Raw genomic sequence first — 16,480 nt, 5'->3', positions numbered from 1 at the left:
TCAACCTGGCCCAGCACTCGGTAGTATAGTGTTGCGACGCGGTCAGTTAGGCGATGAGGCCCCGTACCGTTCGGTTAGAGAATCTATCAGTAAGCACCGGTTGACCGAGTAAACTGAGTACAACCAAGCGCAGGGATATAACCACGTGCAACAAGTGAATACCCAGTGTCAAGTGTCTGTCAATCTTGTCTTGGTGAGCGCAAGGCGAGATGCACCTACGGGGTACATTTGGCGGGGGCCGTCTCGTCGTCGTTTACTTCTTATTCGCCCTTGCGTCTACCAACGCCCAGGACGACGATTCCCTCGCTGGGAGTTTCTTTTCTGGTAAAAAAAAAAGAGACATTTGTCCGTCTAACCATTCCTAGATTCAAGGAATTATTTCTTCAATTTTTCCTGTTCATGTACGGCTAGCAAACTTCTTTGCGTCTTCTTTATTTTCTACCGCATACGGTATGATTATACCACTGTCGTTATATACTCTCGTATCACTTTCGTGCCAAAAATAATCACTCTTTTTAGATATGTCTTCAGCCCTGTATTAATACGTATGAAGGTGTGATGCCTATTGTAATAATTAGACAATTGGCATTCGATTCACAGTTTCTTATCCACCCTGGTGAATAAATCTGGTTGAATGATCGAAAATCTACAAAGTTCAGCTGCTATAACTGTACAATTTCATCATAGATTCTTGCCAGGAAGCTTAAAAACGATCTAATCGTGCGTAGCATGTGATTATGCGAACAAATTCAAGGCGCTGCTTTATCTGGTTTATCCAGTGAATGGCAAATTAATAAACTTGTATGTTGTGTTTTTTTTTCAACCGTAACAGCGGAGCATAATCAGCCTATAAGTGGGACTAATCTGTTCCGCACATGGGACAAATTTGCAGTCTGATCTGGATATCACTACTGTGTCTGCAATTGAAGCACGTTTTCTTTTTACTACTTTCCGCAATCAGGACAGACGAGTGGCTACAAAAAGCAAAGGAAGTCACTGCTAGTTGTTTCGCTTCCTCGACCTCGGCGCGCGTAAATGCTGTAACAGTAACCTAATAAAATGATAGCGTAAATGAAACTTACTGAGTCAAAAATGTACATCAATGTTCAATTGTACTCCGTGAGCGTTAGTTAGTTCCATCTTCTAAGTAAATTGTATTTTCGAATTATTTCAATGTCATGGATCGATCCCTTCGACTTAAAGAAAATATTTATTAATAAGTCAATAAAATATTCTTGCTGAAAATAATCAATACTAAGGGGAAGGATTAGAATGTTAAATTATTTCTTTGGCCTAAAAATCTACATCTATTTTTTGCTTATATTCTCTAACTATAAATCGAATCCAATTCAATTTTATCATTCTTTTATACCAGCATTTTTCAAACCTTCATTTAACTCTATTTAAGAGTAATTCGTGAAAGTCTATTTCTTGAATAATTTACGGTGACAGTTTGCCCTCGTTCCCATAATACTATGATGCATGAAATGCACTTCTTCGGTTAACCTAAGCACACTAAACTGCGTGGCCTACAATTGACAGACAGCACCGTTCGTTTTATGATTCCATTTGAAAAAAAAAATCAATTTAATGGTAATTTAGAATTACGGTATATTTGTAGGCAAGTATTACATCACATGTAAATCATACGTCGTTAGTCAGATTAATTTTTTTCTTCAATCATTCGAGGATCTTCTAAAACGGATAAAGTGTGGGCCGGGGTTAATGATATACTGATCGTTGCTTACCAAATGAATCATCTAAAAATTTTGACAATATTACAGTTGGCACGAACGAATAGTTCGAGTACCGATGTATATAATTAAACTTGCCGCAAAGTATGTACACATTGAGTAGAAAAGTATTAGTTTCAATTGATTGTTCTTAAATTATTGCCATCATGATACAACGTTGGTAGGCGGATAGTGAGTTAATAATGAAAAAAATAATTAACTTAGTATTCGCGATGAGAACTATTAATTTTCAGAGTGAGCATAAACTAGTCGTTATACCTTGTTTAAAAATTGGATTCTATTACATAGTTGATAAGTCAGTGAGTTTTATTATTGTATTAAAATTATTGCCACCTCTATAAATGTCTTGAGTATAGGACTACCTTAACACGCATAGCATTAAGTATCGCAATATTAATGAGAGGCTAAGGAATTTGTGAGAACCATTTACAGTCAGTCGAACACACATAATGGCGGTAAATTAAACTCGTCATTGATGCTCCAATTTGTGAAGGATGTTGTGCCGTTACGCAAAATTACTTTGCATGTCCTCACATGCATACTACTTGACGTGGAGCTTTAATTAATATACGATCTACCGGGTTGCGCGATGATCATATAGTAGGCCGCAACATCGTGCGTAAATATGAAATGCTGGTGGCTGCTAGTGATAGTCTTTTTGCCATTTAGTAAGAATGATTTACTGGCGTATATTGGTCAGTAAGTAAGGTGAAGTTTAAGGATTTGAAAGAAGTTAACTGGTACGCGGGATGTTTGAATGGGCATTCACGTGTGCTCTTGTGGGAAGAGAATTGTCGATAAATTAGAATCATCAACTAGCTATTGACTTATTAGAAGCACGTATGCACGTGCACGCGAGTCCGGGATACGGAGAAGTTGCAGAGAAAAAAATACAAAGAATGAATAAATACAGCGAGAATGAAAAAAAGAAAACATGAGGCGAAAGAATGAAGGAGGGGGACGCGATTCTGCTTCGCGCGCTGCTTATTAACTCCCGTTATATTTGTTTGGGCCGTTATGCCTGCCGATGTGCCGACGTCAGGATTACAACGTTGAGTATGGGTATACGTACGGGACAACGCATAATTCTATGCGAATATTTTCACAGAAGGGATGTCGAAAGAATATAAGCGTCGGATGAATCCGTTTGATGGTTGGCAGTGATTTATACCGTTACGATATTCGATTCAAAAACGTCATTCAAATTTCTTTTTCTGCTCTTATACAGGTATACGTGTATAACGCATGGTTGTAAACTTTTAAACATGTCGTATATACGGTGTACATCCTGTATATAATAATAATATACTTCACTAGAATATATACCTATGTGAAAATGTCACGCCGCCTCTTCTCCGAGCGTTGCGTTGGTTCTTATCTGATTGTAAGCCTCAAAGACTTCGGATTTCGATGGGTCATCCGAGTCGGTGGCAGCTTTCCGTTCCGCACCTCCGGGAAGACCGGGTTTGGGGGGGGCATCTAGGACGCGAGCCTGCTGTGGGAGGTGGGATCAGGGAAGGGGGGAGGCACTCACTGATTTGGTATTCTTTTTAACGGGAACACGAGTTCCTGTCTGGGCTTGCAACTTTGTGTACCTACTTGCGAGTTGTTGCCAGGTTTTTTTCCAGCCTTTCACGCACAGATCCTCAAGTGCACATTCATTCTTCCGGCTAATTATCAACCGCCGGTATCAAACGGCTGCCCCATACCATACTCGATTCGTAACGACACATAATAATATTATCACTGATATTCAACTCGTGGTGTAAAAAAAAAAAATAGTAAATATTAATTTCCATTTTGAAATGTAAAATTGTGCTATCAGCACAATGAGATATTATCGAGCACTTGCGGCCTTACATGATAATTTTTTTACCATACAAGAGATCAGAATTAACGCCCTATGTTGTGTAATAGATCAAATTGTTTCAAAAGTCAATATGTCCTCTTCTGAAAAGGCGAAAACCTAAATACTGACATATCTTAATTTTCTACGAATGAATATTTATTATATACAGTATTGTCGTTTCAGCCTAGGGTAAATTCACAGCTATATGAAAAGTGATTCATCGTCTTATTAGCGATGGTTCGTCATATCACCCACTTTTAAATTGAAACTAAGTTGAACATGTTCAAATAACTTTCTACAAACTCGAGCGTGATTCTTGCAAGAAAATCTTACAGTGCAGTATGGTACGCTGCCAGTAAATTGACTCTAATACTTATTTTAAATGTGTAACAAATCTCATTACGCAAGATTTGGGATGCGAATATATTTTTGTAAATAACCCAAATATGAAAGCGTCTTATCCAGTCTGGTCCTTGAATTATTAGTAGCAGTATGCAGATGAATGAAACTCGAAGAACTAATTTTATCTCGAATCACGTTGACTCTGTAATATGTATAATTTTAGTTTTGAGAAATCTAAAGTAAAAAATTGGATACAAATTATTTCGAAATCGTTTCCCATGTTTCACCTGACACCATAATTACAGTTACACATCTGTGTAACCATAATTATGTGATTTCTTATATATTTTTTGGAATTTAATCACAATACAATAATTGACTATATAATGCTAATTAACAATATATAAGAAATCGCATAATAAATTACAAAACCACGAATTAGCAGATGTACTGAATCAAAAATCATATAACTATAGTTATGTAATTGCTTATATATTTTACCGAAATTAGTGACTATATAGTTGACTAGATGATTTTTGATCTAGTATGTCTGATGATTCGTGCTTTTGTAATTTAATTTGTGATTTCTTATATATTTTATCGAATTTACAAGACAAATCAGGTAATAAATTATGGATTTATTTACTGAATTCTTTCAAAATCTTTTATGATTTAAGGCATGATCATTTTCAGTAGGAAGGTCGTTAATAAGACTTGACTTCACTATGAATAGAATGGCACCTAACCATGATTTAAAACAAAGTTGAGTTAAGTAAAAATCCACATATCAGGAATAAAGTGGTCTGCAATCTCTGTTGATTCAAATACTAATTAACCGAGATAGTCGTTTCCGTTTCTCGAATAATTATAATATTTATTTGATCTGGTGATTTAATCTTAAGACGAAAATATGTTTGCGTTTTCCAGCGTATTATTAATGTTCATGTAAATTGAAAAATTTGAATTTTTCATGGAAATTTCGCTAGTGGGAATTTTCGGTAGTTGAAAAATAATGAAAATGAAAAATGCGCAGAGCTGTTGCTACTCATAGGATTCTACTTAATCATAATCCTTATTTATAGGACTATTGGATTCGATAACTAGTACTGCAAACAGTGCAGACTGTCCTGGAGTATGTGTTCACGCATTTGCAACTTTGATATGCTACGAGGTACTGGAAGATATTCAGTGTCCATCTGCGAGTATGCGATGCTGCGTGGAAGCAGCTAACAATACCATATCTGCTGATTCATCAAATGTTAAGGGTAGTGAAAACACAACGAAAAATACCGAGGCTAAGCCTAGCACAACTATAATTCCATCGACAACCCCATCGACGACTACGACGACAACCACACCATTGTACACTACCACAGTAAAAACGACTACGGTAAATGCGATGCACAGATTTAATCTCAATCATACGGACAATACAGTTGGCATACATAATTTTATACAGCCTTCCTTCAATTGAATGATATTTTTAATGAATTTTTTTAGGCAAAGCAAAAGGAAACACAGGATAAGTTGTCAGACGGTAAGCGAAAAGATTGTTGGTTGCATCACTAAAGTATCTGAGATAAAAACTGATAGAACTGTGTGTGGCAGCGTTCTTCAAAATGTGCTTTTCTTTCAGACAAAAAATGTGCCGGTGTGTGTGTGCCAGATCGAATGGCTGATTATTGTGAGGCAGTATTAGCTGTTAATGATCTGTGCGAGGAAGGATTACGATGTTGTGTCTCTCGTGATATATATGGTGATACTCCTCCACCAGAATTGATCGTCATCAATCGCAATACAACACACAAAACTATGGCTACACCAGTAAAGACTACTCAACTTACAACTGTCTCCTCAACCACATCCAGCTCAACTCCTGCTCCAACTACAAGCATTACAACGACTCCCAAATCAAAACCTGCAAATCAATGCACAGGAGAATGTGTCAGTGGCCTATTTGCTCTTTTCTGTGACAATATTGACAGCGAAGCAGAGTGTCCCAATGATGGTAGTTGCTGTATAACTGACACCCCACAAAAGATGGTAGTTCTACATGAAATGTTTTCTCTGTTTACATATTACAATTTCTATGATAACTCTCAATACCTATTTAATTTCTTCACATGGACTTTTGAACGATATTGCAAGAAAACAATGTATTAAAACAAAAATTAACAGAATTCCCAACATATCTTGAGTGACATTTTGACTACTTTTATAGTAAAACCCCAACATGTGAATATTTTTGGAAATCATTATAAATTGCTAACCATTTCCAGTCAAATATTTACCATATAGAGTATTCGCACCATATTTTAAGTATTCAGAGACCTGAATATTTAAATGCAATTGCTTTTTTCTTTTAATCCTTAGGAACCGAGTACAACGACAACTTTACGTCCATCAACAAGACCATCACCACCACCACCATTAAAGCTACCTCGTTGTCCAGGCTTTTGTATACTAAACATTATGGCAGCCTTTTGCGAACGGCCATACGTTCTCATACCTAAGACATCAACTTGTTCAGCAAGCACCATATGTTGTGACGATACGAGAAGTCCACCTCCGGTTAGCACACTGCTTATTTGTATGGTGTTTGTTCGACGAGTAATACAATTGATTCCTTTAAAGTCATCTGTGACAGTTTGAATTATAACATTAATATTATGGAATAGAGTATAATTTTATGTACAACAGTAATATTCAATGATTGTAACTTTTAATCGTTGACTGCGTCTGACCATCTGGTCTTTATAGCGTCCCAGACCCAGACCCACAACGCCAAGGCCAACAACAACTGTAGCTCCTGCACCACCTGATCCTCGTCCAGAATGCCCTGGTTCATGTATAGTCTCCTACCTGTCTTTTACGTGCTTCAGTAAGTATACTCTGTGTTTTTTGTATTGCTTTTTCATTATTTCCCTTAACTCGTTAAAATTTTAATTCACGAAAACCAGAAATTTCTAAATATAAAGAAGTTTCCAATTTATGTCAAAAACCAAATGAAGTGGCTAAAATACACTGCTATGCGTCTTTTTGCAGCATATTTTTCATGTATAAGTATTGCATATTGAAAAAATTAATTTTCAGATGAAACCGTTTATAAGTAGCAAAATATGTCAAGAAGTGTTTGTGCATAGGGAACGCTGAAATGACGGATCTCTTCAAGTGCAAGAAATCGGGGCATCAATGCTGCGCCCCAAAATCAATTATCAGAGAACTTCAGGGCGACAGTTCCAATCAACAATCAGCTACGAATAGAAACGACACCGTTTTTATGCCAAACTCAACTCCAAGACCATATACAACAATGATTCCAACTCCAAGTTGTAAGTAAATAAGCTTTAAGCAGACTCGTGTTAGAAAAGCTACTTCAAAATTTCACCAGTATGTAAGGAGTAGAAACAACCTATTATATCTGTAATATATGTGTCAAATGAAATTCAAATAATCTGATGATACATGTTGCAGATGAGACAACAACACTAGTAACCACGACGCGTGCACCTGTCTATAGCAAATACGTCTGTGGTGTCAAAGGAACTTCGCGAGGTCCACTACAAGCAAGAAACGATATTAGGGAAGCTCGCGTCGTAGGTGGAGAAGACGCAGATGCTAATGAATGGTGCTGGCAGGTGGCACTTATCAATTCATTGAACCAATACCTTTGTGGTGGTGCCTTGATCGGGACGCAGTGGGTTCTTACTGCAGCTCATTGTGTAACCAAGTTAGTGTCATACTACAAATTGGTGCCATTATATCCTGCATAAGAGAAAGTTGTTCAGTTTTCTATATGACATCCTTCTGTTTCTTTTTTTTTTTTAATAATATGAGGGGATGAAGTGTATTTGAATGCTTCAAAAAATTTCAGCATTGTTCGCTCCGGTGATGCAATATACGTCAGGGTCGGTGATCATGATCTTACACGCAAATATGGTAGTCCTGGTGCCCAAACCTTGCGTGTTGCAACAACTTACATTCATCATAATCATAATAGCCAGACCCTCGACAATGATATAGCCCTCTTGAAGTTACATGGGCAGGCGGAATTGAGGGAAGGTGTATGTTTAGTCTGTTTGCCAGCTAGAGGTGTCAGCCACACAGCTGGAAAAAGATGTACAGTTACTGGTTACGGTTACATGGGAGAAGGTAAGTCGTTGCGTAAAAGCTTTTTTAATATTTCACGTTACATATTACCAATGTTACAAATGTTAGATGTACTTGAATTTAAAGTCACAGCAAAATATCATACTAATATTATTCGGCAAAAAGAAAAATGTGAACCTCATTATTAAAAAAAATCATCAACGTATGTCATAAAACTGACACAAACCGCATTGCAGCTGGACCTATTCCATTAAGAGTACGAGAAGCAGAAATACCAATAGTAAGCGATCCTGAATGCATTAGGAAAGTAAATGCTGTAACGGAAAAAATATTCATATTACCAGCGAGTAGTTTCTGTGCTGGAGGCGAACAGGGCAATGATGCTTGTCAAGTGAGTAACACAGCATCCAGTATTAAATAAGATGTGATCATATATCCACATGGTATTATCGTTATTTCTTCAACATTCACAGGGTGATGGTGGAGGACCGTTGGTCTGTCAAGATGACGGATTCTATGAGCTGGCAGGATTGGTCTCATGGGGTTTTGGTTGTGGCAGAGTAGACGTACCTGGAGTTTACGTTAAGGTTTCAGCGTTCATTGGATGGATAAACCAGATTATATCCGTAAATAATCTATAGTGTTTTAAGCCTGTGTTTAATGACTTATTTATTTGTTTGCACAATTACCGCTAACCCAGTTATTATTCTGACTGAAAATACTTGGGCAATATACTTACATGTATCGAAGTCCTTCATACAATCAACAACCTCTTTTCATTTGCTATAAGATATGTGTCAATAGATACCTCCGATGCTTTCTTTGCAAATTGGTTAGCAGAATAAATGGCTTAGTAATTTTTTCATTACTTTTATTAAGTATTTGATCATTTTTCCATCGCCAAAATAATCGAATTTTCATTACTATCACTTCGAATGGTTCATAATCTGAACAGTTAAAACAACTTGACAGTTATGAACCATTTCATGTTAATCGTTATCTCTCTATGTTTACTATAAATTAGACATAATAAATATGACTATGTTTCAAGTGAACCGTTCAAGTGGTAGACGCGATGATCAGAATTCTTTAGCATTTCATTTGAATTACATACATCGTGTATCCTTACACTGGGAATATATGTGATACATCTACCAGTTGATAGAAAAAGTATTGTTATAAACCGCATCTATATCTATTCTTTGAGGATACAATAGAAAACAAATTTCTTTCTTTACCGAAAATGTTACGGAAACCTCCTGTTAAACCTCAAATAACTGAATCAATAACAAGTTATCACGTGTGTATGTACAGTAGTGAAGATGATACAAATTGAAAAATGTAACTTCAGAGAATAATAATGGGCAATTTATAGAATACGGGATGTTAATTGAATGTTTGGTAGACAATTTACCTTTGGTACTGAGTGTATCACTTTGTCTTCTAATTTGAAATTGGATAAGGGGGACAAAGATCAGAAACATACTCTGTTTAAATACATATACCTACATTTTTATAGACAAGTCATTACTCTGATAAGAAAATTTTTTCACTTTGCAAAATATTGATCGAGCTATCAAATAGTAGATACTTATTGACTCGCTTTGTAAATTAATGCATCATTCATAATATTGCTCATATCATTGGTACACTTAAGTTATTTAAAAAAAATTTTTTTTTAGTGTTATTTGCAATTCTTATTTACATTACGATGTCAACTGAAGAATTAAATTTTTACCTAATATTTGAAATTTACTAAATACTTGTACAACGTGATCATACTTCATTTTTACCACAAGTGAGTATGATGAATGCAATATAATAGCAATTGAAATAAGTTACTCACTGTTATGTGAATATTAACATTTTTTACTCAACTTCATCTCATCACCTGAAATGAATTTTGAAGAAGATGGTAAAATGCTTAAAAGTAAAAGTCTAACCGCGTTTTATTGGAGAAAAACATGTAGTGAAGAAATGTTCAGTTCGAATTAAAATTTTTCCAGCACACTCTAAATACAATAATAGAAAGCTGTCATTTATTTTAATGACCACTGTTTATGTAAACTTCACACAGGAACATAAATACATAAGTAATGTATGTACTCTGGGTGAATATGTTTATTATGAACTTTATAACAGCGTTGTATGAGTAATTCTGTATAAATATATATTTCTGTATATACTGTTGTGTTGAAATGATTATAATTCCTTTATGACACCCCAGGTTAATTTCATAATTTTTAGATTAAGTATCTTTCAAAGCATACAATAAAGTGGCGATAATTCTAACAATATTTGGCAACATCAAAAAACTACCTTTACACGTGGACAGTGTGGACATGATTTTAATTGGAGAAATAAATATTTCACTTTATAATAATTTCCACGGTACTAGTAAATGCTGTCTATTGAAAAGAAAAAGAAAAATTCTTGGTTCGACCCTAGAGACTGCAGCATTACCCTATTTGAACAAAAAACGCTAATTACGGTACTGTAAATTCTACTCAGTAACAGTTTTTAATATTTTCCAGTCAATGACAGTCTAATCAAATACGATCATTGGCAAAACTAAAATTCTTCTGTTTATTATCGAAGTTCATGGATAACATGTAACCTTCATTGTGATTTTCTTTAAAATTACCAAACGCTCAAAAATAAACAAGTTACAGGCACTTGCGTTTCATTGTAGCATCATTATTCGGTATTCTAAAATGGACATAACTTCCATAATTTTTTAAATATTAACAATTGGGCAACATTTGCAATTGATCCTAGATGCGGTCTTTCATAATATACAGTAAAAAAAAAAGCCCATCAGAAAATAAATGGTAATGAACTAACGACAAGAGTTCACAGTAACGAGTGCAGTATTTTTCTATGCCTAGATTTTTTCTAATTTATTTAATACAAAATATATAAAATTTTGTGACCAAGCTACATAAATATATTGCCTTTATAATTTCCTAGCGCATGCGAACATTGCGAAAAACCCCTCAAACGTAGCTTTTTTAAGTAGAGATTCTCAGGTAAATTCGGGACTTCAACACATACGAAAATTAATACCTATCATAGCTCATCACGTTTTGATCTTGAAGCTGTTGATAGTAATGTTTCAACATCCCTTACAATTTTACTAGCTGATGCAGTATTTATTTGACTCCCATCATATTCGTTACTGTATTTTTGACCAGGAAAGTACAGCATGACTGTCGGATATGCTCGTACTGACGCTTTTCTACACAATAATCTGTAATTCTCACAGTTAACTTTTGCAAATCGAACTTTGCCTTCCAGTATCTGAAACATGTGAACGAAATTTTGTACCTCTTTGAACAACTAATAGAAATTAAATAAAGTGTGTTTGTCTTTTTTATGATCAAGAAATTGTTTGAAACAATGACACTTTGTCCTCAATATAAGCACGTATCATCTTTCTACATTGCTGATTACATCACTAATTTATAATAATAGTACAAATTACCTGCGCTGCGATGTTATAATGAGGCTGTAGCTCGATGCAGTGATGACACCAAGGAGCAAAAAAGTCGACCAGCCAAGCTTCCTTGCGTGGTAAGATCATGTCATCGAAATTATCAAGATTCAAGTTTTTAACATTTACAGGCAGAAATTCTGTTACCCAACTCAATATGGACAAAGAGTCCCTTGCTCCATTGTATAATCTGTATATAATCATATTCTTACTCAATACTTTCCAATTTCGATGTATTCAATTTCAAATTGTTATTTCTATCTGGATTACTTACGCAACACGATTCAATCCCTTACTGCCTGTAGGATACAGTCTAATCGTTGGGTAACTACGTATTCCTTGACTTGAACAGAGTGAAGGTTCTAGTTCACAGTTGACCGAAGCAACATGCACACGTGGCAAGACTTGCAAAGTCTTGGCAACTAACGTCCATTGTCGAGCTAGTTGTTGACATGGACCACACCAAGGTGCAAAATAATCAACGAGCCAAATTTCATCAACCGTTTTCTTACCAAGTTTGAGATGAAAGTCATCTGTTGTTAACTTTATGACTGTGAGAGAAAAGAAGATGTAAGTATATTAATTCATTCAATCAAAATGATCTCAATAAAATGTTTTCAATAAAAGTATCAAATAGCTACATAACTCCATATTTGGCGATTAGTATATGCAAAAACTTTGATTGACTATTGAAAATTTAATTAATATCGATAATCGCACTATTTGAACGGCTTGCGAAGATTAGATAAAAAATTTTGCACATCCATTACCTGTAGGGTTCTGCATCTCAGTAATAAACTCGACAAGACTAGCAGCAATTTTATCCCCCGAAAATAAATTTGTATTACTGTTGTTTACCAACATTGCTGTCGGATATGAGCGTATGTTAAACTGTCTACAAATAGTAGAATGTACAGTGCAATCCACTGTCCCAAAGTGAACAACAGATGGCTCAAAATGTAAAGATGCTTTGCGGAGTTCGGGCAGAAATCTTATGCAAGGGGGACACCATGGCGCAAACCAGTCAACAAGCCATGCCTCACTATCTATAAAATAATGAAGTGGGATAAATTAAATGTATAAACAAAATTTACTAGATTGTGGGTTATGAGGAAGTGTATCAACCTTTCTTTTACCCCATATCGTACTCTGTGGTAAAGAATGTAACTTGGAATATTGTGAACTTTCAGAAATCACTGAATAAATAATCAAAGGGAACTAAAAAAGTATTATTACTGTTATTGTTATTATTGTCGTTCTTATTGTTGTTTTCACTGTTGCTAAAACACATAGGCGTAATCCCAACATAAATTTAAAATCTTATAATATTATTACCTTTTTTGTTGTTCATAATTGACAATATTTCGTCAACTGACAGCATATGTACATTTGTAGCCCTAATACTTTCAGTAGCAAAACTGGCAATATCGTGAACGGAATCTTTTCCATGGTGCAACTCAAATGCTCCACCAGGTTTAAGAACTCCCCACACAGGGTAGTGATTTACATTCAACCGTTTGCATAGGTTTGAATATTTTCCACAGTTAACTTTTCCTGAAATGTTTTACCAAATTAAAAATGACTTGTAACAAATATGGTAAATTATTGATTCAATTTTAATTTGTAGGAAAATGATATGAAATGCATTTTTTCCAAATAGATACCCACCCAAGTTTATACTCTGTATAATACCAGGTAATTTCTTCAACTGTACATCTAACTGGGTAGCATGCCCTATGTAGAAACATATCAACCAACCAGCATTCAAGTCTGATCGAAGACGTGTTCTTATACCCTGAATAAAGTAACAACAATAATATTTGTAACCAGTTGATTCAAATATTTGACAAGATATGTAAAACTTACAATTGAGTTTTTTCAAGGACGCATGCCTTTGCAATATTTCAGGATTATTTTTAATTATAATATGCATTTCCTTAAATATAGAGTTCGAGTAAGAAAAACATACCAAAAAATCTTCCTCGCTCAGATCTTGTGGCTCCGGTAATTGTTCCAAAACCTTCCTTGCGAGAATCTGTACATCATCTATATCCTCAAAAAATACTGGGTCTGAAGGCATGTTCTTGTTGTTATGTTGAAACGCAACACCTATGTCATGTGGAATCGTGTCGTCACATTCATCATCCGAACATCTGAGGACTCGTACAGTAACCATGTTGTTCTGGAAAAGAACTTATACACATGAATATTTCCACATCAAACCGAACACTTCACATGTAACATATCGATCGAAAATTTTGATGTACCTGGAATATTTCTAATGTATTCTACAAACGGAAAACTACATACATGCCCTCCTTGTAGTGGCTGTATGTTCAAAAGTGATAAAGATAATTGATCAAAGAAGGAGACTTCAGAAAGGGCATAAATAACCCTTCAAATTGATTGAATATGATTTATTTTTATGTAATTATTTGATTATGAATCTCATTAGTCGAATTTTTATACCATATTTTAAGCAATCAACTACCAATTTTTAAATTCTGAGAAAAAGTGATTGTATTCATGTAATAATTGCACCTTAATCCACTAATTTTCAAAATGAAGAAGACCGTGTCTTCCAAATTTGAACTTTGGAGCTGTATTCGATAATCGAAAATATGGATACAAAATTGTGTACATCAACCACATATTTCTTTTTTTGTTTCATGGCACACATAAAAAATAATTCAGGCAAATTAGGAATGGCGATATTCTAAGTGTATGGTTTGGCGTGAAGTGACTCACAAGAAGTAGAATAACAACATGTAATTTGATAACCAGGATCTGATAATCAGAATTCATCTAGTATGGTAAATTTTTTTTACATAAGTATGACAATCAGAATACTCACCAAAATTGCAGCTATTTTGAGATGATCTTCAGTGGTAAAACAATCGCGGTTTATACCACAAATAAATAATAAACTTGCACCTTCGGTCGCCTCGAGACCTTGAATAATTCGTTTGCCCAGTGATGTACTAATTGGCAATGCTCTAACATCTAATCTACTTAAAACATAGCTGATTATGTGTTCACGAGTATTTTCCGCTGTATACAACACACCATGCGTGGAATGCTAGAAAAAATGAGACGTACATTTCGAATGCTATTGAATAAATCTTGTTAAAACATTCAAGTAAAAGACGTCGCATGTGAACAATTTTATGAAATTTTTAAAATGCACTAGGACAATTTGACTTGTGAAACATTTTTTCATTGTATATTATCAGTATAATTGAAGCGTGCATGAAAGTTTCTCTTCTCAAGAATGATTATGCTGCATAGTAATGAATTAATAAGTATATTTACTCACTCTAGAATAATAAAGCAGCGTGGGATACGACCTGATATTTATTTGACGACAAAGATGCCAGTCATCTTCACAATTTACAGCACCAATACGTACAACTCCTTCTAGTTCTTTAGCCACTTGTCTCCACACAGGAGCTAAATGGTGGCAATGACTGCACATCGGAGAATAGAAATTTATAAACCAAATACTCTCAGACTTTAAAACTTTCTCATCTGTCAAAAAATAATATATTATAATCAATTAAAACATTAACACAAGTGTTGAACTGATATTGTTAGCTGGCACATAGCCAGATATATTTTATTTACAGCTCTTTCAAAGTGAAAACTTGTAAAATTGTAATAAGTTTTCACGTTAAAATTTACATATATTACAACCATTACCACTTACTATAATCATGCCTATTCAGAGTTTCTACTTGAGGATCATCATCATATATGCCAAACTGATTCTGATAGTAACTCCAAGACTGATATTGCTTTGCTTTATATCCATTGCTAAGGCCCTCCTCACCGTAAATGTCATATTTCTTTCTGGTTTCAGAATCTTTCAAGATTTCATAAGCAGTAGTGAGTTTTACGAATTTATTATGCGCCTCGGGATCATTCTGCAAAATGTAAAATGAGAAGATCCCTCATGATTTATCAAGATAGTTGAGCATTAGGTTTTCATTATCACCGTGCATATTCCGCAACTTTTTCAACTTGTTCTATAATATCAAATTTTATATTAATCAGCTTATGTGCTTATCAATCAAACTTTAATTATTGATTCATTGATGTACCGTATTCTTGTCTGGATGTAAGGTGACAGCAAGCTTTTTGAAAGCTTTTCTAATTTCTTTGTCATTGGCATCTCTTTTGATTCCAAGCAACTCATAATAATCTTCTCCACTAGATAATGAAATTACAATCAGCAATACAAATATATTGCAATACCTGAAATTGGGTATACAGGAAAAATATTAGAGCTCAATGAAGTTATGACACAGCAAAATGTAACTCCCGCCAATGGGCAATTGTCATTCACAGTTCAACATACTTCAAATTGTATTTTACTAGGCTATTTTCCTCAAGGTTATGAATAATGAATGACTTTCAGTAATGTTAAAGAAGATTGTTCTTATTTCTGTTTGCATCAAATACAGCGAACCATGACTGTCTGTAAGTGACTTTGTCTCACACTTTACTTTGTCAGAAGTCAGCTGCGGTCAGAGCGGAACAAAAAATGAATCCAAGGAATGTTTCGTCTTGGTCTACGTAACTGAACTCAGGCACTCTATTCTTTGTTTTAAGAATGGAAGTGATTTTGGTAAGGGCAATTAGACTGAAATCTTTTCAAAGTAATACACAGTTTATTGATGTACAATATGAAAATGTTACTGCTAAAAAATTTTAATGTAATTCCTGAGTGAACAATTATTACAAGACTAATCATAAAGGAAGCAATAAGACAATGAGGACTAAACGCGTGACGTGTAGATTCAGCCTAACATAGTATGTTTGTCAATTATTTAGGGTTACAAATGCTGTTATTCTAACCTTTTTTGGACACGTATATTTATGAAACGTACTTACATATTAACTATGATTTTTGAACATCAACTACGTGCAGTC

General features: G+C 34.8%; 2 protein-coding genes across 2 annotated transcripts; one reads left to right on the top strand and one right to left on the bottom strand.

Annotated features, from left to right (window-relative positions):
• Positions 1-10,518, top strand: LOC124303233 (protein masquerade). The gene is made up of 11 exons (XM_046760205.1): positions 1-324; positions 5,028-5,335; positions 5,446-5,482; positions 5,582-5,988; positions 6,319-6,516; positions 6,706-6,826; positions 7,089-7,277; positions 7,420-7,675; positions 7,820-8,097; positions 8,292-8,446; positions 8,529-10,518. Exons 1-11 carry the CDS (start codon positions 210-212, stop codon positions 8,694-8,696), a joined length of 2,232 nt encoding a protein of 743 aa, XP_046616161.1. The 5' UTR covers positions 1-209; the 3' UTR covers positions 8,697-10,518.
• LOC124302871 (dnaJ homolog subfamily C member 10-like) lies at positions 10,059-16,464 on the bottom strand (the record flags this gene model as incomplete). The annotated part of the gene is made up of 12 exons (XM_046759441.1): positions 10,059-11,355; positions 11,540-11,738; positions 11,823-12,099; positions 12,319-12,594; positions 12,884-13,102; positions 13,217-13,343; positions 13,518-13,730; positions 14,403-14,627; positions 14,865-15,076; positions 15,255-15,471; positions 15,649-15,757; positions 16,442-16,464. Coding segments are annotated over 12 exons (2,328 nt in total), but the record flags the coding sequence as incomplete, so codon positions are not given.
• Between the last annotated feature and the right edge of the window lie 16 nt (positions 16,465-16,480).

This window comes from Neodiprion virginianus, chromosome 4 (assembly GCF_021901495.1).
Source record: "Neodiprion virginianus isolate iyNeoVirg1 chromosome 4, iyNeoVirg1.1, whole genome shotgun sequence".
Taxonomy (NCBI): Eukaryota; Metazoa; Arthropoda; class Insecta; order Hymenoptera; family Diprionidae; genus Neodiprion; species Neodiprion virginianus.
Note: the sequence above shows the minus strand (reverse complement) of the source record. Positions and strands in the feature narration are given on the sequence as shown.

What these genes read in the sequence shown, in the direction of transcription:
- LOC124303233 (XM_046760205.1), top strand. Translation starts at nt 210, where the DNA reads ATGCACCTACGGGGTACATTTGGCGGGGGCCGTCTCGTCGTCGTTTAC. An exon ending in CCACAGTAAAAACGACTACG is followed by an intron (nt 5,336 to 5,445) that starts GTAAATGCGATG and finishes GAATTTTTTTAG; the next exon opens with GCAAAGCAAAAGGAAACACA. An exon ending in ACAGGATAAGTTGTCAGACG is followed by an intron (nt 5,483 to 5,581) that starts GTAAGCGAAAAG and finishes CTTTTCTTTCAG; the next exon opens with ACAAAAAATGTGCCGGTGTG.